The 26104-nt window shown below is 39.1% G+C and overlaps 1 protein-coding gene across 1 annotated transcript; it reads right to left on the bottom strand.

Annotated features, from left to right (window-relative positions):
- Positions 1–653: 653 nt before the first annotated feature.
- Positions 654–25603, bottom strand: LOC136848017 (proteasome subunit alpha type-6-like). The gene is made up of 7 exons (XM_067120049.1): positions 25453–25603; positions 22223–22317; positions 17641–17722; positions 14342–14497; positions 14073–14208; positions 11976–12113; positions 654–969 (listed from the first exon to the last, which is right to left on the bottom strand). Exons 1-7 carry the CDS (start codon positions 25526–25528, stop codon positions 912–914), a joined length of 741 nt encoding a protein of 246 aa, XP_066976150.1. The 5' UTR covers positions 25529–25603; the 3' UTR covers positions 654–911.
- Positions 25604–26104: the final 501 nt, after the last annotated feature.

Below are 26104 nucleotides of genomic sequence, written 5' to 3'. Positions count from 1 at the left end.
GCTTATAATGTCTACAGGGCCTAAAAAACTGGTATTAATACAGCACCGAAAATCACCGATTTCCTTATCAGCACCGATAATTGGGTACTGGTGTCAATACATACCTAACAGGGGTGTTGACATCCGGTTATTGGCGCCAATAACGAAATTGGTGATTTTCGGTTATCGGCGATTTCGCTTGTCACGTCGTCGGAACGTAACCTCAGCCGATTACTGGGGACTGCCTGTACTGTACATTATTATTTAATGTTATTACAGTAAATAACATGAAAATACAGAATACTGCTCTATGAAAAAACTAAAAAATCTGTGAATAGCAAGTTTCCCGTGAACAATTTATAGATGTGTTTCACAGAAAAATCCACGAATGGGCGAGTTTCCTGCAAATAATTTATAGATAGGTTCCACAGAAAAATTCCTCCATTGGAACCGCTAAGTTAACAAGTAGCAGGCGTTGACTGTATTCCCTCTAATTCTCTGGTTGATTGGATGTTTTCATTAAATAATAAGCATTATGGGTTACCATTTAATCATTTTACCCCTTTCTAAATGTCCATTTATAAAATCACTATATTTGTTGTATAGTTTATGACTGGTTTTCTTTCAGCTTCCATTATCAACTTAAATACTAGATTTTGGTTACAAAAGAATGCTGTTACTCGACATTTATTAGCCAAGAGAATTTGTAGTACAAGTAATATAAATTTTTGCTGTACTTATAAATCAAAACAAGGTAGTTAAAAAGCTTAGTGCTGTATAGCGAAAAAAAATTGATATAGTTTACAATTTTCTAACTTACTGAGAATCCTAACCATTTATGTAAATATTATTGAACCAAGTCATTTCCAGATGGTAACAAATATAAATTAGGTCTGTATCAAACAATGCAAGGTGATCTTGACTCTCCTTCTCTAATCTCTCTCAGCAATAGAAGTTAGATGGTAGTCAATTTCTTGCTCTGTCAGAGTTCTGAAACAAGAAGTAATAATGAATTACTAACCCAACAAATACTCAATAAATATATTTGTATGTAATCACGAAAATACTAACATGATGTATTTAACAAACCTAGCATTTTCTTTGGAGGTATGTATGTGTCCGGTCGATCTAAACTACCCAAGTATTTTAGATATGCTGTATACAGTAGTACTATCCTAAAATATTTACCTGTACAGTAAATATTTCAAAATCATCTTACAACACTGTAAAATATACGCCCAGTACACTGCATACAATATGAGCAGACTGATGCACAAAGTTATGTAGGCCAAAGAAAATGTTCATGTCTGAATGATAGGAAATACGTAAGAGTAACAGTTGTAGGCTTGAACTTAATTTTGAAACACGAATTTGAATGATATTAGGGTGGTCCGGGATGATAGTCTGAGATATATTTTTGTTTGCACTGTCAAGTTTGGCAATGAACAGTTAAAATAGGCAGTTATAAGCATTTTAGGGGTGTATGTTGCCTACTTAAAAGTAACAGCAGTAGGAGAGCACTGCAATGTAAAGTTACTTTGGGTGTTTTGGGATGATGATTTAGGGTGTATTTTTGTTTGAAATATTAAACTGTTTACGTATGATAATTTAAGGTATATTTTCCGTTTGATCAAATTAAGCAGTGAAATGTTAAAATAGGCAATTACAGTATATGCATTTTTAGGGGAGATTTTTGCATTTCTGCAGATTTTGCATTTCCTCAGAAGGTTCCAAAACCTAATCCCGCGTAAAAATGGGTGAGCACTGTTGTGCTAAACAAAAGTGTTTCATAGTAAATACTTCAATGGAACTCATTCTAAAGGTTCAAAAGGATCTGCAGATAAAATTGAGATCTGCATCTACATTCCAGGGAGAGACTGATACTAAGTTGTAGGACTTCAATCCCAACTGATCTCAACACCTTAAGGTGCTGATCATTAACCAGAGAAGAATAAGAGACATAACTGAGAGCTAGAAAGTTCGAAAATCATTCGCTCTGAGGCTACTGGGGCTCTACAGAAATCACTGAGCAATTCTTGTAAAGTACTTGAAATTCGCCCAATACTTCCTTAGAGTAGATAAAGGGGGAAGGCATAGGAGTCTGAATCAGGCCACACTTAAGGGACCCTGTGACTTATAACCCCTATATATAAAATATATATATTTTTTTATTCCTAATTACACCATTTAAGTTTGTTGATTACACATTAAAATTGCTGAAAAATAGTTATTTAGCTGATATTATACAAATCTGAATTTTATATAAAAGAAAAATATGAACAAATTTGGATAATTATAATTTTTTACACTGCTAAGGATACTAGGATACTTTATTTTGAAGTCAATCTCACTTTTGTAAGTAATACGGAAAACTATACACAGTCAAGTTTATAAAATGGATTAAATTATTCAATTACTCTTGTATTCTTAGCTGTTGGTACTAATTGATTAGGTGGACTATTATAAACATAGAAAAAACTGAATATTAATTACTGAAAATTCATTTTAAAAAATATGCAATGCAAACATAGCTTTAACTAAGCCAAAAAAGAAACTAGAACCTTTCTGAAACAAATAAAAAGAATTATGCCTCTAGGTTCAAAATCAATGGAACTAGAAATTTAAGTTGTAAAACTTTACTTTTGAGAAAGACACCCAAAGTCAAAAAGGATTTTTGGTGAAGTTTTGGCAGTATTTGGAGACACTTCTGGTTAATTATCCCGCTCTGTCTGCCATGGGAAGATATTTATGAACGGCTGAAGACCATTTTTTAGCAAAATTTCCCCTGGATAATCTTTGTTTAGTTTCAGCTTCGAGCTTTTCTTTGTTGGCCTGGCCTCCTATATAAGCCACTTTATGTTTATATTTTAGTTGTTTTTTGGTCTCTGCATAGCAATAATAGAAAGGAAAATCAAGAGATATGAAGTTTCCATAATAAAACTAATATTGTAATACTTACCTGAACACCTGAATTAGCCCCTGGTCACTGACCAGCCCGAATTACATCCCCATAGCTTTTACCCACTAAGTGGGTAATAAACTGTCATCATTACCAACGTTTACAGGAAAATCTTGTAAAATGAGTTATCTGAAGTACCGTTGGCAACACTGCTGCAAGTCCCGGCCGAGTGAGGCCGAAATCCCCAATTGCGTTATCCACTATTCAAATTGAAGTGGGGAGGAGGGTGGGAATCATTCAGGTGTTCAGGTAAGTATTACAATATTAGTTTTATTATGAAAACTTCATATTGCAATACACTCCCTGAACACCTGAATTAGCCCGATTAACAAAATTTAGTGGAGGTGGGATCAATCTAATTCAGCCCGACCTGCCATCAGGGAAAGCCAGTAACTCATTATTCGCCTACTCTGTATAAATGAATGTATCCTCACCTGGTTATCCCACTCGGCAGGTGAGAATGTCTGTAGAGAGAGTACCCCCGACGTCAGTCTCATGTCTAGGTACTGTCTGAGTCGAGCTACCTCTCATGTGGTATTCAAACCTCCTCATGGATAGAGAAGCAAAATAAAAACCAACCTACCATGTGGCTAATCACAGCCTCCCATGATTAGTGGAGAACGATGAACCTCCCATGTGGCTAATCAAAGCACTCTCATTTATGGAAGGTCTGAGTCAAGCTACCTCTCATGTGGTATTCAAACCTCCTCATGGATAGAGAGTAGCAAAAAAAAAATAAAAACCAACCTACCATGTGGCTAATCACAGCCTCCCATGATTAGTGGAGAACGATGAACCTCCCATGTGGCTAATCAAAGCACTCTCATGTATGGAGGGGGGTACGATGAACCTCCCATGTGGCTAAGAAACCTCCCATGTGGCTATTGTAGCCTCTCATGTATGGAGGAGAAGTTGAGTGTGCAGGATCTTCGAGTTCTTCGCCGTCCGTTGCCGCCGATGTCTGCACAGAAGAGGTTGAAGAAACCAAACCTGTCCACTGGATCTGCCTACCTTCACAGTACTAAAGTCAAACTTAATATTCTCACTATGAACCCCAACTAACAGAGAATCCAAAATTCCAAATTTCCTCAGACTACATTCATTACCTAGAGTTCCCCCCACCCTTAACATTACTACGTAATTATAAGATCGAGTTGGTCATCGCAAAGGGACCAAGCGAGAAATTCTTCTTCGAAGAAAACTGAATGTCTTTTAGGTAGAAGTCGTGAAAAACGACACTGACTTCCAAGTGACAGCCCCTAGGAACCTCCGCACTAAGAGAGTTCCCCCTTAGCTAAATGAACGCACCCACGATAGAAGGGTTAGCGGCTACACACGGACTAAGAGAATAACTTTCATGTAAAAACGGGAACGATGCATCTGCCACGTGACTATTCAGAGCCTACCCATCAAGGAGGGAATGAGGCAGTGAGCCGAGCCGATGACCCTCCGCCCTGCAGGTTGCGGCAAAGGCCGGCGAGCGCAGAAGTACCCCAGCGCCGACAAAACAACCTAGGCTAGCCTATGAGAGCACCTCTTTGGACTCTCGTAGGGAAACTATCAAAGACTACGATACTTAAGATATACTGAACTTAAGTTCAAGTGATTATACTATCACTGTTGCCTAAGATTCTAAAGCCTAAAAGGAATTTCCTATCTGGTTAACCTAATAATCACTGCACTACGTGAATACTACCTTAGCTAAATGAGCGCACCCTAGATAATAGACTTCGCTGTTAAATGTGGACTAAGTGAATAACCTTCCGAGTCTTCGCACGAAGAGAATACCACCTCAGCTAATTGAATGCACCCTAGATAGGAGAATTCGCCACTATATGCAGTGGGGCGAATTGAACGTCTCTTAAGTGAAGGAAGAAAACAAAGACGGACTTGCAAGCAACTACATCCAGAATAGAATACTCTGAACCATTCCTTAGAAAGGAAGATGAAGTGGACATACTCTGAATACTGTGCGGTAATGGGGAAAAAAAAAAAAAAAAAAAAAACTGCTAAATCCCAAACATAATGTCACGTCAAATTAAATTGCGTTCAAGGGCATAAACCTCGCACCACACGAGAATCGTTAAGTGTGCCCACAACTGTGTTCATGTAGTGAGCGCTTATGAACCAGGAACCATTTCTCCGACAGTAACTAATTGCTTCCTTCGACAGTGGATGGGAAGGATTCCATGGTGAGACAAGAAGTGTACACGGAAGCGGACGGAGTTTATCAACCTTTGATAAATATTCGCATCGGACATAAAGACATCCCCGCTGATGCCGGAACCGAATACTTGCAGATAAAGAACGTTAACCGAACAAAGCAGAGTTTAAGCCTCGGCCACGACTTCCGGAAGAAGAGAAATACTTATCATTTCCCGCCTAGGAAACTGGCCTAGAAACTTCCCGAAGCTCGCCCATTGTTTTATCTGCAGCTAAAGCTGAAAGAAAGAAATAAAACACACCCTAACCAATTACCTTAACATTAGAACTTCCGACAAATCTCACGGGGGAGCCCGAGGGAACGTAACAAGTCAAAGAAGATCTTACTACTAGAAATTTTCAGGAAAATAGAAAAATGTACTGCAAAGTGCTGAGTGGTAGCCAGCAATAGCCGAAAATGGAAGAATCTTGACTTTCCGAAGGAATAAGAGAAAACCAGCTATTTCAGTTATGGCAGGCCTAAAGATGAATGACCTTTCTTACAACACAAACTTCCCCATGTCAAGTTGACCTGGTAAAGCTATGGGTTGACTTCTGAAGCTGAAGGAAACACTGTCTAGACATAGCTTTAGTGTGTCTGGACTGTCAGCTGTTCGCTCGGCAGTCGCCCACAACTAGTTTCATCACGCAAGAGTTTGGACGACAATGGTGAAAATGCTGTTGTCTAAAAAATCTTCCGCATGAGGAGGAACATCGGAACTTCCGTAAGGAGCATTAGGAATTCCAGAACAGAGGGCGTTAGAGCCAGCAAGGAGCTACAGTCACAGACGTCTTGACACTACCGCAATTCCTGATTACCTGATGAATGAGACCGAATGGCGGCAGTATACACCTTAAGTTCTAATGATCTTGTTCCCCCCGAGTTCTCAGATACGACACGGCAGTTACGATGTTGCAAAGCAGACCCACTACTGTGTTGCGCACTAGGGCTGAGAAACACCTGAGGGCTTCCTTTATAGCCCTGAGGTTCCTGAAGGTTATGACTCCTCTCGCTCCCGATCCCTCCAGCGGCCCGAAGCCTGGTTTCCTCCAAGGTTGCTCCCCAACCTTGATATGAGGCATCTGAGTAAAGATGAACGTCGGGAAGGGGGGAGACTATAGACCTTCCGGATGTCAGATGCGCTTCTTCTGACTATCACAGATGATCTGACAAGCGAGAATCGTTCCAGATTATACCTGTATTCTCGATGTGGAAGCCTGAAGAGAAAGCATGCAGAGACAGACACACACACACACACAGAGAGAGAGAGAGAGAGAGAGAGAGAGAGAGAGAGAGAGAGAGAGAGAGAGAGAGAGAGAGAGAGAGAGAGAGATTCTCCTAAAAAGCTTCAAGTGGGTACCGGCTGTTCCCTGTTAGACAGGAACCCTCTACTTCCACATTTTGTACCTTCAACGATGCATATTTGCCGACACTGGAGACATGAGTTAGAAGCAACAAGTTTGTTATACTGGCCACATCCCTTGAACCTGGAGCACCCACACTAATCATAGCTTGCTGTGACGCTACTGCTGACGACGGCTGCAAGAAATAGACCATGGAGGAGATATCCTCCTCCCTAAAAGACTGTTGCAGAGTGCAAAAGGCACCCACAACAGAACCCTCCTCTTCTTCCAAAGAACGTTGTATAGTCAGGCGACATGTTAACCTGGTATGCCAGCCTTACTGACACCGAAGTGATGAGGTGTCAGGCAGTACCGACCAGAGGGAGATATCATCTTGTTTGAGCAACTACCAGGCTCTGTCGCATATAGCGACTCAACATCGTTAGCCGGTAGTGTACGCTCCTCCGAACCTTGGATTGAGGATAAGTGAGGATGAAGTCTACCATCTGCTTATACTCATTCTCATTGGCTGAAGGAGAACTAATATCTGGTACCAGATCCTCTTCTTCAAAAGAACAATCCTTGTCGGACTGGTTCGACCAAGCCGGAGGATTGTCGGACTGGTCTGACCGAGCCGGAGGATGAAAGAGCGCAGGCCGATCCCTGGCAAACGGCAAACTCGAAAACCCGGACTTGCTACACCTGGGTGCGTGAGATGGACAACTGACGTATCAATCGCAAACATACGGGAGGCACAAAAGTAGGTTGCGCAAACCCCGCACCACCCAACGGGGATGACGCAACACCTCGGCGGACCACGCCCACTCCTGAGAGCAAAGAGGCCGCAACACCCGAACCACTCAAAACCGGATGTATCAAAACCGCATGAGAATGGGAATCTGGAACTGAAGACCCGGAATCAACCCCGAACCAACATGGATGCCTAGACGGAGGGACAGAGAAAACCTGCCGGAAAGTTGAGAAAGAAGAAGCCGAAGGAGGGAAGAAGGAAGAAGCCACACTCGCAGTAACCCGGAGCGCCCAACGCCGACGTTGGGCAGATGGAGAAGGTCCCAACCGGACCGAACTCAAAGGAGTATTGGAGGGGAAGTTATGAGGTACTGAACCAAAGGTAACAGAAAAACAGGATGCGCAACAAAGACCCTGAGAGCCCTCCAAAGAGTGGACTGAAAAGAAGATTGAGAAGGGCAATGGAAGAAGGCTTAGAAGAAAAAGGGGGAAAAACGGGAAATTTCTGTAGCAGCCGAAGAGGCCATAGATTTCAAAGAAAATAGACTGGTTCTGTTCCCCCTGGCCCTGATAATCTTGATAGACATTATCAAATCAGAAAATTCTTTAACCCTTAAACGCCGAGCCTCTATTTACAAAAACGTCTCCCGTATGCCAAGGCGTTAGGTGAGTTAAGCGCCCAAGCGGAAAAAAGTTTTTTAAAAAATCACAACACGCTTAGTTTTTAAGATTAAGAGTTCATTTTTGGCTCATTTTTTTGTCATTGCCTGAAGTTTAGTATGCAACCATCAGAAATGAAAAAATATCATTATCATATATAAATATTGGAATATATGACAGGCTCAAAAAACTCATATAATTGTATACAAATCAAGTAAGCACAACGGTTAGAGCTAATGAGTTAATTTTTTTAGTTGTATTGTACACTAAATTATGATGATTTGGTATATAACAAATTGTAAAACGATCAAAGCAACACAGAGAAAATATTATCACAAAATGATGCATGAATTAAGTAAAATGCGGACGTAAAAAATGTTTCTTTCAAAAATTCACCATAAATCGAAATATTGTGCTAGAGAATTCCCGTTTGTTGAAAAATGAAGCTAATTGATTGAATATTACTAGACTGTAAGTGTTTTAGCTTACAATTGCAGTTTTCGTTCAAAACTGATAAAAGCTACAACCACGAGTTATTTTCTGTTGTATTGTACATGAAATTGCGCACATTTTCATATATAAAACTTTATGTAACGACTAATATAAAACGGTGCAAATATTACGACAACGAGACGAAAGAATTTCTGAGATGTTCGGCGAGTTACACAAGAGACGTAAGGAAAATGTTTTTTTTTTCAAAATTCACCATAAATCGAAATATTGTGCTAGAGATTTCCAATTTATTGCAAAATGAAGGTAAACGATTGAATATTACTAGAATGTAAGAGTTTTAGCTTACAATTGCGTTTTTACCATTTTGTCGAGTTAAAGTTGACCGGTTGAAATTTTGGCAGTTATTGTGATTTATGTGAAAATATTTCAAAAACTGATAAAGCTACAACCATGAGCTATCTTCTGTTGTATTCTACATGAAATTGCGCACATTTTCACATATAAAAAGTTTATGTAACAACTAATTTAAAACGATGCAAACATTACGACAACATGACGAAAAGAATTTCTGAGATGTTGGAGAGAAGTTACATGTAGCGAACCCGTAAGGAAAAATTTTTCTTTCAGAAATTCACCATAAATCGAAATATTGTGCTAGAGACTTCCAGTTTGTTGCAAAATGAAGGTACATGATTGAATATTACTAGAATGTAAGAGTTTTAGCTTAAAATTGCGTTTTTTGACCATTTCGGTCGAGTTAAAATTGACCAAAGCTTGAAATTTTGGCAGTTATCGTGATTTATATGAAAATATTTCAAAACTGATAAAAGCTACAACCATGAGTTATTTTCTGTTGTATTCTACATGAAATTGCGCACATTTCCATATATAAAACTTTATGTAACGACCAATATAAAACAGTGCAAACATTACGACAACGTGACGAAAGAATTTCTGGCGCGGACGTAAGGAAAAAGTTTTTTTTAGAAATTCACCATAAATCGAAATATTGTGCTAGAGACTTCCAATTGGTTGCAAAATGAAGGTAAATGATTGAATATTACTAGAATGTAAGAGTTTTAGCTTACAATTGCGTTTTTTTACCATTTCGGTCGAGTCAAAGTTGACTGAAGGTTGAAAATTTTGGCAGTTATCGTGATTTATATGAAAATATTTAAAAACTGATAAAAGCTACAACCATGAGTTATTTTCTGTTGTATTGTACATGAAATTGCACACATTTTCATATATAAAACATTATGTAACGGCTAATATAGAACAGTGCAAAAATTACGACAAAATGACGAAAGAATTTCTGAAATTTTCGGCGAAAGTTACTGCGTGGGCGTAAGAAAAAAGTTTTTCAAAAAATTCACCATAAATCAAAATATTGTGCTAGAGACTTCCAATTTGTTGCAAAATGAAGGTACATGATTGAATATTACTAGAATGTAAGAGTTTTAGCTTACAATTGCGTTTTTCGACCATTTCGGTCGAGTCAAAGTTGACCGAAGGTTGAAATTTTTGTAGTCGGCTTGTCCACTTGGCACCCAACAGACAATTTTAGTCGACGTATGATACGTCCAGTAGGCGTTTAAGGGTTAAGACATGATCATGAATATTGGAAAAACTGGATCTCCAGAATTACCACCATCGCAAGACGAACGCAATTTTAAACCCCTAAAGGAAAAGGAACCTTCGAAGGAGGAGTATTCAAGGAAAAACAAAAATTCAGAACCAGATACATCAGAAACCAAATCTGAACGACCCTCCACGGATCTGGAAACCTTTGTTGCACAGAGCACGAAGCAGGAAATAAAACCGACGATTGATCTAAATGAGAGACCTAAACCCAAAGAAGAAGACCACGCTCAACTACTTTTCCTGAATACTTCCTAATTAGAATTCCTACCCTTCTGAGTGATTCCTAATTCTAAATCCACCTTAGAACTTACGCTTTTAGAGGGAAGGGGGAAATCTGCTACCAACACTGCCTGCTCCACGCCAGGGGGACCGGCAGATCCTACCTGCGGGGTTTGCGGTTCTCCATGACCCCCGGCACCCATTAGGGCTGATTCTGGAACAGGCAGGGGGGCTGAAAAAGAACGATTAGTATCTACAACACTATTACTACTATCCTTATCTCTATTTTCCGTTAATTTAGTCATAAAGCTAGAAAAACAGACTAGACATACTCAGCTAGTAACTTGTCCTCTAACTTTTTGAATAATTCTTCCATCTGATCTACCGACCAAGACTCGCCGCCTGTCTGACTGATCCTACACTGTGTCTTCCTACATAAAAACACAAACAGAATGTCGATTGTGTTTGAGGGTACTCATCCTACGCTTGTAGAATGTGTAGGGTCGATGAGCGTCAGCATCTCCAGCAGAAGGAGGCTCTGTCGTCGAAGATGTAAACAAAGTGGAAGCATCGGCGTTAGCAGACGGCGACGTCTTCTTGTTTGACTTATCCAAACGAGTCCAAAGTCAAAATCGGGAGAGAAGATCCAAATCCTATCAATAAAGTATCCATCCAAGAGAAAATGCGTTGCAAATGTCCAAATCATGATCTGATGTCCAAATTCTTGAATGGGGTTGGGCTAAATGACCAAAAGTTCACCTGATGTGGGGCACACCCACACAGCATGGCGAACAAAAAGCAATTGGGGATTTCGGCCTCACTTGGCCGGGACTTGCAGCAGTGTTGCCAACGGTACTTCAGGTAACTCATTTGACAAGATTTTCCTGTAAGTGTTGGTAACGCTGACAGTTTATTACCCACTTAGTGGGTAAAAGCTATGGGGATGTAGTTCGGGCTGGTCAGTGACCAGGGGCTAATTCAGGTGTTCAGGGAGTGTATTGCAATAACTATTTTTTATGGGACAAGTTCCAAGTTGCATTTACAATTCTAGGGATTAAAAAAAAAACTGTTGGAAACTGAAGTAATATAAGCAGCATCCTAAATGCCATCAGCGCTCAACAAGTTAATTACATTAGCTGACAAAATGGTATATGATTCTGAGATAAAATTATATTCAAACAATCACAAGAGAATCAAAAGAAAACTTGTCTCATCTACAACTACCCATTTCACGAGCAATAAATGTATGACAAAATTATTTTATTAAAGTTGTATATCCCCGTCACTGTACCACTTTCCTACGGGTGAAAAGCAAATGTATGCAAGTAACCAAACACTGATGATGTCTGTTCACACTGATAATGAACCAGCAACTGAATAGATAGTGGGGAAATAGTACATCAATAATGGCAGGCCTTGTCCCACTGGAAGAGGAATAAATTCTGTAAAAAATTTGCTGTAAATTTTCTGTTCGCAGCATCCAAGTAAGATGCTCAGTAAGGTAATACCTGAGTAACATGCTCATTAATACAATAGTTTGTATTTTCCCTTGCACACCATAATTGGTCAGGAACACCCAGACCAGAAAAGAGAAGCAAGCATAAACTATTTCTTAATACATAACACCTACTGTATACAAAAGAATTATATTGATAAAATCATAATCATACAGCAGAGGTTTCATATAATTATGTACGACAACAGAAGCTTGACAGAAAACTAAATATTAAATTCAACACAACTGGAACATATCACTGAAACTTGCCTGAATTTAGGTTCTTCTTTTGAGACTACAGCTACCTCTATTTCAGTGGGCTTAAAATCTGCTGAAAGCACTTGCATAAGACATGTGATGGCAAGCTGAATCACCTCATCGTGGCCATATGATGTCTTCTTGCGATACCTGATGTGGTTGAAAATTAACAGTGATCAATAGTCATGCAATATTTGACAATCAAGTTAATCTCTTTGAAGACCTCAGGTTATTTGCTGGTAGCTCCATCTGGCAGCTCATGTTAGCAATTATAAAATATTTTTCTTTTACACACAGGCTCATATACAATAAAAAAAAAAATACCTAATTTATAAAGCCATGAAATGCAGTCAAAGGAAAAATTACCATTTCTATTTTTCCAAGACTGTACCTTTATCACCATTTATTTTTTCTAAACTTGTTATACCTTTTATGCTTGGAAAACCCAGTTTCATATTGTGATTTTATCTAAGGGTTGTATGTTATGTTCAGTTTACAAGATGAATTTTCCTGTCTTGATGTACTGTTTCCTCTTTTATAATTCATCAGTCAATTTTAGTGCATTTAATTAAATATGGTATTTTCATAATAAAATTAAGTTTCATATATACTTACCAAGTAATTACATAGCTGTACTTTCCACTTGTACGGCACTTAAAAATTTGAAGTTTGCGGTAGTGATTTGTTTATTTATAGTGTAGTAAACTACCCTGCCCTCTATCGGGGAACAATAGGTACAACGTTAACAGCGATTGTCACTACTTTCGTGCTTAATGTCCATCAGAGGGGAGGAGAGAGGGCTTTGATTTTGTAATTACTTGGTAAGTATATATGAAACAATTTTATTATCAAAATAACATTTTCATATGTGTAACTTACCAAGTAATTACACAGCTGAATCCCACATTGATAGAAGATGGGATAAATGGACATTTTCTGTTGCAAAACAATCAGATAAGAGGATGAATTTGCAACATAAAAATCTGTTAGCACTGATAAAATGCTTGTTGTAACCTTACCTGGTAGGAGAGCTGCAGTAGATGATTACTGCCTTGGTCTGCGCTCACCTTGACCTGTAGCGACTTAGCGGAATGGCTGTGATAGTCCCTACTTTTGGGAGGGGGGGCCTTAGAGTGAAGGAGACTTCCGAACACCCATAGAGCAAAACAGGAAAACTGCCCTTGCCCCAGGGCACAGTACCAAAATACAACAGACCAATAAAAAATAGTTATCAACGCCAACAACAATAAAACTATCATACCACTACCACAGACTGGTGGGCACTCCAGGTATAATACTCCCAGGCTCCCCCAAAAAGAACTCAACACTGAAAATATTTCAAGGCGAAGGAGTTACGGATAGGAAGGGTTGCTTCCTATGCTTCCTCCCCCAATACCGAGTCAGCCACCGATAACAGACCTAAGGTACTGCAATTTTCGTACATCGTTTCGATTTCTTTAAGATAGTGTGAGGCAAAAATGAAACTGCATTTCCAGTATGTCGACTGGAGGACATGCACTCTTGCACTACACCTCTGCCAGAAGAGGGAGAGTCTGGCTCCCACAATGCCTACGATACCAAATACTTGACGAGCTGGAATCAGGCATCGTAAATAAACTGTAGAAAAACCACTAGGCTATGCTGAAAAGCTACCAAAATAATGGGTACTTCACCAAATCCTCAGGAATAGTGAAGAAAAAACCTCAAATTCAACCACCAAACCATTCAATGTTGATGGTAGAGCCGGCAGAAAAGTAGTGACGATCGCTGTTAGCGTTGTACCTATTGTTCCCCGATAGAGGGCAGGGTAGTTAACTACACTACAAATAAACGAATCTCTACCGCAAACTTCAAATTTTTAACTGCCACACGAGTGGAAAGTATAGCTATGTAATTATTTGGTAAATTACATATATGAAACCTTGATTTCTAAACTTTCCTCTTAAATTGCTTGCCTTAAAATCATCTGTATTTTGCTTGCAGGGGTTCCCTTCTCTAATTATATTGTTATTCTATACATTCCCTCTACTAAGAAAATACTATCAATATAATGTTAACAGTGAGTACACAATTACAATATTTCTATCATGTGACACAAAGTTTACCTACTTTTTCTCAAGAAAACTATTGGCTTCCACTTGCTTCACACCAGCTGAACAAGCTCTATTCCCAGAATAATATCCAGCAGGATCAGTCTTATACACACATGGGCCAAGCTCATCATCATATCCAATCAAAATCATACCTGAAACAAGCTTTCTATTACAAAATTCTATCCAAATATTGCTGTAAATTTCTGTGGAACAAATAAGGACGTAAATTATCTTATGTATTAAGATATCATATACTTAGCACATGACAAAACCACAAGTTCTTACTGCATCCTAAGGGCCTCATTTCAGCATTTTGAGTATAAACTTGATTGATGTCTGCAATACGGCGGCAAAGAACATTTATGGGGATTTCATATCCATACTTGTATTTGAAGTTGTTGGCCTCATTCTGGGCTACAGTCACTTGATACCTGCTGTCAGCTGTAATAAAAAAAGTAACCATGTTAAAAAAATTGCTGTCCAGCTAAAGCAAATCCCAAAATGTCTACTTTCCATATTTCTTCAGCCTCTCAAGGCTAACATATCCAGTGTAAACTTAAATGAACAATAATTTCAGTGGTGGCTAAAAAGATCTATTTGGAAAATCAAACGTATGATGTTCACATATACTGTGAATTTTTTATGCAACAAAGTTTGCCATTTATTCATAATATTAGGGAAATTTCAGTGATACTAGAAATTATAAAGAATTCAGCATTCCACAAATATCAATATAAATGTATCATGTTCAGTCCAAAAATGTTTTGCTTTGTCACAATCCAGTTATCATATGTTGCTTTATTTCTAGAGAATGCCTTTAGTCAAGTTTTTTTTTTTTTGTAGTATTCGTTATTTTCATTTAGAGTCGATGAGTTTACCATCTTGTAAGCACTTAGTTGGGAGCTTGTCTTGATACCTTTAGCATTTGGTCACTGTGAGAATACTGATTTCTGATCCTTTGCAAATTTGGGTTTGCTTCAATTTGATTTCATTTATCAATACATTCAGTTTTGTGCCTTCCCAACTGGGCTGAGTGACCTGTAGTGATTTTGTGACCCAAGTTTTCCAGGCTTATGATTACAATATTGATTTGGGGATATTCAGTTTTGCATTCTTAAAAGTGCTCATTAACCTTGCAGTTCTCTTTAACCTTGTAAATTTTTCTTAATTTAGTAAATTCACTTGTAATTTTTCCTAGGATAGTTTTTCAATTGCTGGTGTGCCAACTTCACGAAGGCTTATTAAATAATAAAACCAATGAACTTGAAAAGATGAGTGCCATGTAGTGCTGCCACGATGACAGCAAAGCGAGAACTGAGGACAGTGACCTAGAGTTGACAGTCCAACTGAAAGTTCTTCTCTTTTCATCTGGAGGCTTATCCATTAAACAGTAACGGGTGAACTGACAGGTAAACCTGATCGTGAATATGCGGCCTAACTGGCAACTATAAACTCTGCGACTTGCTCCAGGGTACTGTATTGTTAGTTTATAAGTCACTTTTAATTATTTATTGGATTTTGTTACTTAGCAAAAGGGCAGATCCTCCAACTGTCTGTTAAGATGATGTCCCACTGTAATGGCTTACTTCATTTGAATTTTGAATAAATTATAACTTTTAGTATCTTTTTTCATGTTATTCTGTAATAATGGCTGTGCAATGCACATCTCAACAGGATGGAGGGGTGTTAGCCTATGAAAGATAAATAATAACTGGGAAAATAAAAGTAATCCTCCTCAGGCAGTGTTTGCCAATTTTAAAGCAAATAGTACTTGCCTGTGAGTATTTATGAACAACCTTACTTCCTTTATTTTCACATGTACATGGACCCAACATATTTCTGCACTTTACTCAGCTCCATATAATCTGTGGATATACATATTTACCTATCTTGTTCCAATCAAGTTAGGGAATGACCAATTCATCACTTATACTGGAGTATTTTTAAGACAGTAACTAAAGAGTTGTAATAACACTTCTTGCATCACAATGGATAATGAATTTTTATGATGACAACACTTTTATTCGTTTCTAATAATGATGCTAACATCTTTAATAACAAAAAACTGTTGCCATACCTTAACACATCATATCCTTGTATTTTTTTTTTTGGGGGGCTTACACCTAAGAGTGTGCCTTGGGAGGAAGAAGAGTAGGTGGACCTGGTAAGTTGGATAGATGGATTGGAAGAGATACTGAGAGTACAGTATGTGCAAAATAGAAGTGAATGACGCCATGTACACTCGGAAACCACAATCCCCGACCCACCTAGGTTGTGCTCCAAGTTTATGAGCGGAGACTTTCTGGACGGCGGGCAACGCCAACTATCACGGATTGAAATACACTCGAACACCTGAACTCTTCAAGATTTTGCTTTGGGTGTTTTTTGTTGTTGTTTTTTTTATGATTTTGCTGCATATAATGCAAAGTAGTCATACATGGGATGATTATATAGACAACACTGTGTTGAATTCTACAACCTGTATAATATCGAAACGAAGAAAAAATGCCGAAACTGCCGGGTTTTAGTTAGGAAAGGTGGGGGGGAGGGAAGGGTAGAATCTGTGTTGTGTGTGTGTGTATGGAAATGAAAATCTGAAGCAGCGGCACACAAGTGGACGAATCACAGCGCCGACCGAGCTAACGTAATGAGTAGGAGTAGGACTTCCCTTATCTTTGTTTAAACGTCTGCTGAAAAGGTAGTGTGCTTTGTCGACGTGCCATTCTCTTTCTCTCTCTCTCTCTTCCTTTATATTTTATGAGTGGTATGTATTTTTGTGGTCATTTAGAGAGAGGTGATGGTGATGATGATGATAATGATGATGTGAGAGAGAGAGAGATAATAATAATGATGATGATGATGATGATAATGATGATGTGTGAGAGAGAGAGAGAGAGAGAGAGATGATGATGATGATGAGCGAGAGAGAGAGAGAGAGAGAGAATAAGAGAGATAGAGAGAGAAAGAGAGACAGAGACAGACATAGACGGAGAGAGAGAGAGAGAGAGAGAGAGAGAGAGAGAGAGAGAGAGAGAGAGAGAGAGAGAGAGAGAGAGAGAGAGAGAGAGAGAGACACACACACAGATTCTACCCTTCCGCCCCCCTTTCCTAACTAAAACCCAGCAGTTTCGGTATTTTCTATTATTTTCGATATGATACAGGTTGTAGAGTTCAACCTAGTGTTGTCTATACTATAATCATACCATGACTGCTTTGCATTATATGCGGCAAAATCATAAAAAAAAAAAAAAACCCCAAGGCAAAATCCGGAAGAGTTCAAAAGGTGTTTGGGTGTTTCAATCCATGATAGTTGGCGTTGCCCGCCGTCCGGAAAGGCCCCGCTCATAAACTCGGAGCACGACCTAGGCGGGTCGGAGATTGTGGTTTCCGAGTGTACCTCAGAGGTCTCATTACACTGTTGATGAACCTTCTGTGTACATGTTTATTTGTAGTAATGTTGTGGTAGTTTTCTGCACAGGGTGTTCATTCTTAATTCGGCAGGTCAAGTATGAATGTTACAGTGACCAAGGTCTAGTCTTTACCGAGGTCATCTATATTATATAAACCAACCAATTTCTACTTACGAATCATTCCAGTCATCACACATCCAATATTTTGGGTAAGCCTGGACATGTGGGTTACTGTTGCTGGGTCTAACAACTTATCCTGAAAAATAAAAAGCCTAAGTTAAGAGCCATATGCTCTGAAGAAGAACTTAATGAAGAACTAATTCTTTCTGGAATGAAATAATCATTTAAATATATTTTCAACTATCACTACCTAGATTATGCCACCAGCTTTAGGGTTTTCTGAAAATTATTACAGTATATAGTACTTAGTTTCTCTGCTGCCAATCCTATTTCAGACCAGCAACAAAATCAAATGGACGAATTCTTGGTCCAAAAACAACTCCGTAAATAATAATAACTGTCATAGAAAAGGAGTGCCTGGTGCTCCAAGCAGTAGTCTGATACTGAAGAGTTGGTGGCTGGTGCTTGGCAACTGGAGCTGAGTGCTTGGGAGCTGGCGGTGGACGCTTGAGGAGATGGGCGCTTGGCACTCCGAGCAGTAGATTGATACTGAAGAGTTGATGCTGTGTGCTTGGCATCTGGCACCGAGCGCTCGGGAGCTGGCTCTGGGGGCTTGGAAACTGTTGGCGGATGCTTGAACGAAGACTTTGAGCACTGAGAGGGATCGTTGGGTGCTTAGGAGACAAATACAGGCAGTCCCCGGTTATCGGCGGGGGTTCTGTTCTGACGATAATCGAAAATTGCTGATAACCGGAAATTAGCAATTTCTGGGGCTTATCGGCGCCAAAAATTGCTGATTTTCAGTCATTGGCACCTCTGTTAGGCAAGTATCGACGCCAATAAGCAGAAATCGGTGATTTCGGCACTGAAAACTGCTGATTTTCGTTGCTAAACAAGCGCTGTAAAACCAGTTCACCGATAACCAGGAAATGCCTGTACTGGCGCCCAACAGAAGTACGCTCAGGAGAGAAATACTCCGGACTGTTCCATGCGCTGCAGGAAGGTTAAGGGCTGCACCGGCTTCTTAAACCGCTAACTTGGCAGCGGAGAAGAGTGGCCAGCATCGCCTGCAAGCCTCTTCAATGGACGAGAAGAATCTAGGAAGCACTTGCGACACTTCCAAGTCCTGGCTGGAGTCTTGAGAGTCGGACAACAACTGGTGCACATCCAAGATGCCTTTCCAGTGGCTGTCTGTCGAAACCTGGGATATTCGTGCAACAGGTTCGACTGAGGGGAGAGCAAGCCGTGGTCAAACTCTACCAGCCTCCCTTGGACTTCCGGCATGTCTTCTCCCAGGTTTAGGGGAGCAAGACAGAGACCTTCATCTAGGAGAACCGGCAGGGCAAGAGGCCACCTCCTCCACTTGCAATAACACTTTCTCCTGTCAAGACGCCTTTTCAGTGGCTCTCGGCTGATACCTAGAAAGATAACAGGTTCAACTGAGGGGGCCACTACCCATGGGCAAACCTCCTTGGCCTCCACTGGACTTTCGGTATGTCTTCTCCCATGTTCAGGGGAGCAGGACAGTGACCTTGGTCTAGGAGAACCAAGGGGGCGAGTAGTCACCTCCTCCACTTGCACAACACTACCACTTGTCACTTGGCAGGAAATGGTACCGCCTGAATACGTTTTCCCATAAACACCTTCAGTGACGCACCTAACTCCGCCACTGTATTCACTTGTGAAACCTAGACTCTAGACTGGCAATGGCATCAGGTTCGGAAGTGAGGGAGCCAGGCATGGGAGTAGGCGGATTAAAAGTAGAAGGGCTAGTAGCAGGAGAAAAATTAGGAAGAGGGGAAGATGGAATAGCAGAGCTATCTTCTAACCTAGGCTAGGGTAGAATACTAGGCTAAGGGAAGCTCGTTTCTGGGCTCTAGAGGCTGATTTCCTTTTCCTATCCCTCTCTAACTTGCCTAGTTGAGATTACGTGCCTTCTACTCTTGTTAATCATTACATTTAGCACAAGTTTTCTCACTACTATATGTCTGCCCACTACATTTACCACAAATTGTATGAGAATCATATGAAGATTTGATTAATCTGGTTTGCAATTTTCACTACAATAGCGAAAATAGGTCAACTTGAATCAGACATAATAACCAGAGAGCTAAAAAAAATGCTCCTGAAAGCTATTAAAGCTTGAAGGCTACTCAAATAAGTGATAATACTTCACCAAAACCCAACCATACAACCGAAAACCAGTAAACAAAAGCTGCAGCAAATCCCTGATGTTACTAGAGAGCACGGAAAAAACAGAATGAGGATTTCTGCCAAGTCATTTCCAGTGCTCCCGTTAGTGGGTGGGGCTTGTCACCTACACTAAACTATCGAAGTGCTACTATGGCTTTTTTCAATAAAGGCTGCCAAGCAAGGTAAAAAGTACAGCTATGTAATTACTTGGTAAGTTACTTCTATGAAACCATAATTTAGATTCGAGCATCGCATTGCCAAGCAATTGGGTAGCAACTGATAAGGAGTAGTAGTCCCTTTACATTTTGTTCACTCAAAGGAGTGAAATTTATTGTTCAGGATAAGGGAAATCCTGTGGAGTTTTTTGAGAAGTGTCTTGATGATGAAGTCATGGAATACATCGTAACAGAAATGAACAGATTTACTAACCAGTTTCTAAATGAATATATAGAAATTTTTCATAAAAACATCACTTGCACTATAATGGTATCATACAAATGTAAATAAAATTAAACCATTCACTGCTATATTGGCTCTACGTTTCAGGGAATGGCATACAAAAGAATAATATTTTTCCCTTTTATGTTTCATGCATGTGATCTTTAGGATATAAAAATGCAAAATAAATCTTTTTATCTTTTCTTATCCTACATTATTTAATATCCTAATACAGTATGTTTACAAAAAAAATCATCACTGTAAAAAAGAGCACATTAAAAAGCATAAAAACTAACATAGACCAAATGACCATTCTGCGAGCAAGAAAATGCGACAAAGTCTCCCACAAGTGATGCTTGACAGGTTCAAGATGCTAAAATGACATCATCTTATGGGAAAGATTCTTTAATAACCTGCATCATCACAAACCTGAACGCAGATGTCTTGAATGCTTCAAAAAACACTCGAGCCTTTCTAAACCTCAACGAAATAACCATAAAATAATAAAAACAAAACCAACATTACAGTAAACACACATAAAGGCAACTGCTAAAAACCAGTTAAAGAGCAGAAACTGAGAAAGGCATTTCCAATGTTCTCTCTTCTGGAGGAGGAGGAGGAGGAGGAGGAGGAGGAGGAGGAGGAGGAGGAGGAGGAGGAGGAGGAGGAGGCTGCTGGAGGAGGACTCAACTTACTCTCCTGAGGTGATGATCATTATCAAAGTAATCATACCACTGGGGCATCCCCCACAGGAGGGATGACTGTTAAAGGAGGCTCAGCAGAGCTGAGCTCCTTAGTGGAAGTAACAGCAGACAGAACAATGGGCTCCCAGGTATTCAATGGATGATGAGATACCTGGAACAAAAGTTTGTAGGACTAGGCAGTGGCGATGTATAGGTACACAATTCATTAATGGGGAAGAGCATGTGGGAGTCACCTTCCTATGTGTAGCCTACCCTCCCCAGACCAAGAGAGAAAAGTACACACAAAAAGAGCAGGGAGAAGTATGAGAGCAGCAAGGAGAAAGGATTCATAATGGTTTGGCAGGGTCATGGGGGGGGGGGGAATTTCCTTCCTAAGCAAGACAGCAATTCTATCTAACTCCATTTCCCTTTAATCCCAACTTTTCTCATTGCACAAGCAACCTTTTTGCATACACCTCGAAGGACGAAACAGAACTGCAAAGCCTACCCTTACAGATAGCAAAGTAACAGTGTGATCATTTAGGGGAGTCGACGTAAGGTGCCCACACCCTCGCTTGCGCCCTTCACAACAACGTTGTTCATACACATTTGTTTCCCATTATGAGAAAAACACACAATGACACATACACACCAATCATACAAAACAGTTTCCATTTAACAAAGTGGGAGTACAATAAGATGTCCTCATTAGCTGGTAGCTGAAAAAAAAAAAAATGCTTGATGATGGCAGAGGAGTTGAGGTAGTACTCGCCCATTCAGCCCTTTACTGACCGATTCCACCTCACACTGAGAAATACTCTGGCATAAAAAGTGAAGGTTTGTATAAATATACCTATATATAAAAGCATTATAATAAAACTTCAAAAGCACAGTGACAACAGCAGCAGTGAAGACATCTTTTCTCAACATCAGGCAAAAGCAGAGGGGTTGACAGTCAAGTGAGCGGGCAGTACCCTGACCCCTTATTCACCTGCCAATGGTTATTACCTTGTTGCTATGCGTCAACAACTGAACCAGCTATTACTGAAGGTACATCTATGTCAAAAAACAAAGGTTTCCACCCTCAGAGGAACATTCTTTAAATATAACTTGATTCATTACTTATTCAAAAATTGATTGAAGTCTCAAGTTTTCAGCATGACTAAAAATAGATAAAAAGAAAATTTTCAAGCACCTAATTATGATGAATTACCATTTAATGTTCATGATTAAACCACTCAATGCTTACTAATACAGTAATTACTTTGATCAGATACAATCTGAACCACTCAGGTCAAATAGTCACAGCTGATATTACTTACTGGAATTTTCTTCTGTGTAACGCATACTGCCGTATCTTCCCCTTTACATGCTACTGATGTTAAACCACCTTGATTAATGGCTTTAAATGCATATTCTGAAAAAAGAAAATACATTTATCAGCACAGAAATGGGAATTTAGATGGATATAAACAGTGTACTACAGTAAATTATTTCCCGATGATTTTATGAAAACTTTTGGTAGGTCAACTTGGTATGGACTTCTGCCTTCCTAAGTTGTACTTGTCTATTTGTTATTGTACACTGTGTCTATATTCAAGAATCTTCTTAACCTGTGATTAATATATTTCCCGGATGAAAAAGGTTGAAATATCTGATAACCTTAATTATTTCATAAAGGTATGATGTTACAATTATGCTCGTATCTCTTTACATAAGTATACAGTCATTTCTTTCACTATGCTATTTACCATGTGTTGCAAGACTTTAGCTAGGCAATTTTTCCAGCAGCAAAGGTATTCTAGGTTACTGAAAATTTTTTTGGAGATGACAGAGAAGGGGAAAACAGCTATATCAGTTTCTCCACGAAGATGCTAAAGTAGGTAATATCTACTGTATGCCCACTACCAGCTCACTGCACCCTTCTTCAACTAACAAACCATAGCCTTCTACTGCCAGAACTTGAGCTAAGCAATATCCTAAAATATATGAGCAATGCTACTCTTGCACCGCTTATAAATCATGACTAATAACATCACCTCTTCGCAAACTACTGTACATTTAGTTTCAAAGTCATCTTGTATGAGAACACTGGTAGATGTGTTTCTCAGTTTGTTTCAGACTGCCTTTGCAATAGCTCCATCAAACACAAAGATAAGCACAGATCCTGGCAAATCTTAATATACATTGGAGTATTTCAGTATTATATTGATAATAAAAAGGTTTACAGTATGAATAAAAGCTTACGGTATTAATAATTCACTGTTATCATGCATCAACCAGGACAAAACATCAGTCCAAATACAAACCTATACTCCCAACTAGTTTCAAAAGTTTGGATACATGAGCATTTCACTGCTCTGCTCAAATGTTTCATTGTTTATACCAACTAACTCTGCACATGAGTAAAAGCCCCATACAACTGCTACTTTCAGTTATGCTGTATGGGCTTACCGGTGCCGATAACCGGGAACTGGTGCCACTGTTAAGTGGGAATAGGCATAAAAAATCCAGTTATTGTCATCGCTAGAGAAGCCACTTTGGTAGGATAAGTTTGGGTTTGTATGACGAAAGATGGGTTTGTGAGAACTGATCGTTACATTTTTGTTGTGATTTTTTTTTTTATGTCAGGAAGGAGTACACTAGTTAACCCTGTTTTTTTCTTTTTTTACTTGCAGTTTGCTGAGTGTGTCGGAGCGGTGTGACTTGCTCCCCTTCAACCCAAGGTGTAAGCAGCTGCCTACCTTGTGGTGGTAGCATACCGAGAAAAATAAATTAAATTATAAGAGAGGACACTTAATGTGGTAGAGTTGCTGAAATTACAGGAAGGGAAATCCACAACTGGCTGATGTTCAGCAAATTGTCTCCCAATCTGACAAAGAACTCTAAGCGCCCATAGTTGGTGGTTAAGAATAAGGTTTAGGATTCTTTTAGGTGGTCATGGTAATGTTAAGACTGAAATAGCTTAAGCTACAGTTCTTTAGGTTAAGGTTCTTTTGATAGAATGGCGGGGAACTATAGGATTACGACGGACTAGAATAAGGTTTGATGAACTATAGTGATAAGGTAGATAAGTTTCTGTTCTGTAGACTAAAATTTATTAATCATATTAAGGTTTTTTTGGCCATTGTAATATTTAAGGAAATAAATTTGGTTAAGGAAAGTCGAGAGTTTTATTTAGTAACCTCTAAATTTGTTCCCAAAGTTATACGTTTTTTTTAAATAATTTACGTTACTTTATTTTGTAAAATTATAATTACAGCTCACACAATATCATAACAGATAAGACCTAAAATCATTAACAAATTCTGAGTATACTTGTTGTAAAATATTTACATATTTTTACTGAGATTGGGAGATCCAGTAACTTTTTTTGAAGGTATAAATGTTTTTTCTAATATTTCTTTACAAAGTTACAACTATAACTGACATCATATCATAAAAGATAAGAATTAAACCACAGCACTCCCTGGGTATATTTATGAGCAAATAAGTAAAAAGATATCATGGGAGAGAGAGGAGCAAGACATTTCCCCTTCAAGTCAAGAACAATACTAATCTGCCCGAGATCCCCACAACTGAGCTGAGCTGAATTCTTCAGCTGCCACTATTCACTTATGGGCCACCGAAGCGACGGAAACTCTTTCCTGCTTGATACAGCCAAATCGTATGGCGCATAATATTAATACTCCTCAAAGGGGATCCATCCATCAATCAAAACCTGTTTCAGCGGTCCTGGTTGTTTCGGCCTTAAGTCACTTAGGCCGTAACATCCAAAACAATGTAAGACGTTATGTTTATGGTATTTACCATTATTATTTCACGTTTTACGTACATCCCCAAGGGGCTGGTGCTAAACACAGCGCCCATTTTGCATGTGAACGTGCTTACGGCCGCAACGACCCGAATGCTGTTTCAGATCCTCTATCGAGGGGATCCGTCCATTAAGGGTTAAACGTAACCTACGGCTCCCTAATGACTTGTGAACGCACAGAACCGTTCCGTAACATCATGGCGGTCCAGTCTTTCTCCCATCGTTTCCAAAACCCAGCGTTCCCATAGGGTCACAAACCATGTTAGGTGGACATGAGGTTAGTAATAGCCTAATAATTGACCGACAACAAACACCACCACCTCCATCAGCAACACTAAAAGCATGGGAAGGGTAATAGTCGGTGCGGAGTTCTTACTTAGAAATACCACAAAGGCCAGTAAATAGCAACAATAAGTTGCGATAGATTTAGGTATGGTTTTCGTATCAGGCTGGCCTGAGCACTGGAATATTAAGGGGAGTTTAGAACGCAACAGAAAAATCTCCAAAATCATGAAATGATATTAAGGTGACACACTAGAAACATTTATAATGGTGTTTCTTGAATTATTATGAATTTCCTGGTGATTAAATACATGGTCAAAGACCACTTCAAAGGGTTTGGGGTACCAGCAACGCAATCAACTCTCACCATTATTTCTGGTCTCTTAGCAGTTGCACAGACGATATTTATAACAGTCACACAACAAAACATATTGCATCAATCTTCAATAGACTTACCGACTTGATATAATCGGCCCTCGGGCGAAAATATAGTAATATGCCGGTCAAAACCCGCAGAAGTCCCTCTACTCATTTTGGATGACGTGAAGTTCTGTTGTTACTGTGGTGCAGGGAGGCAGGGAACCGTCGACTTCCATTTGTTTGGTCCAGAACAAAAGGCAGATCGGAAGTTCAGTTTTACGTAGAATATTAGTTTTTTCTTATTATAATAAAATTCATTTATAATTTGGTTGGTTATATGCCTTAATATTAAAATTAAACGCTCATCGACGATAGTTTTACGAACGATACAAAAAAAAAAACCATCCGATAAACAAACATTTCAAGACCAGTTTCAAGTTTAGGAGCGTTGTTTATGAGTATTTCTATATAAATACAGTTTTTTCTAAATATAGAAGATACTAAGTTTTATATTATTAATTAGATAATTTTATTACTTTTATAAATTAAAAATAGTTTAGTTTATACTATCTTGGGAAAAATTTTTCGTCCGTCGAAAATATATCTGAAACAATCTAAAAGGAAACGCTAACAAAGCAGTCACTATGAGAATCAGTATCGTTTTAATCTGAATACTTATGAAGTCAACGGTTTGTTTGAAAGTGAACATACAAGTTCAGTCTCTTTAAGATATATTTATCGCACAATA

The sequence above is a fragment of the Macrobrachium rosenbergii genome, chromosome 18, assembly GCF_040412425.1.
Source record: "Macrobrachium rosenbergii isolate ZJJX-2024 chromosome 18, ASM4041242v1, whole genome shotgun sequence".
NCBI lineage: Eukaryota > Metazoa > Arthropoda > Malacostraca > Decapoda > Palaemonidae > Macrobrachium > Macrobrachium rosenbergii.
Note: the sequence above shows the minus strand (reverse complement) of the source record. Positions and strands in the feature narration are given on the sequence as shown.

What these genes read in the sequence shown, in the direction of transcription:
- LOC136848017 (XM_067120049.1), bottom strand. Translation starts at nt 25,528, where the DNA reads ATGAGTAGAGGGACTTCTGCGGGTTTTGACCGGCATATTACTATATTT. An exon ending in TTACACAGAAGAAAATTCCA is followed by an intron (nt 17,723 to 22,222) that starts GTAAGTAATATC and finishes TTTATTTTTCAG; the next exon opens with GATAAGTTGTTAGACCCAGC. An exon ending in AAAGAAGAACCTAAATTCAG is followed by an intron (nt 970 to 11,975) that starts GCAAGTTTCAGT and finishes TTCTTGTTTCAG; the next exon opens with AACTCTGACAGAGCAAGAAA.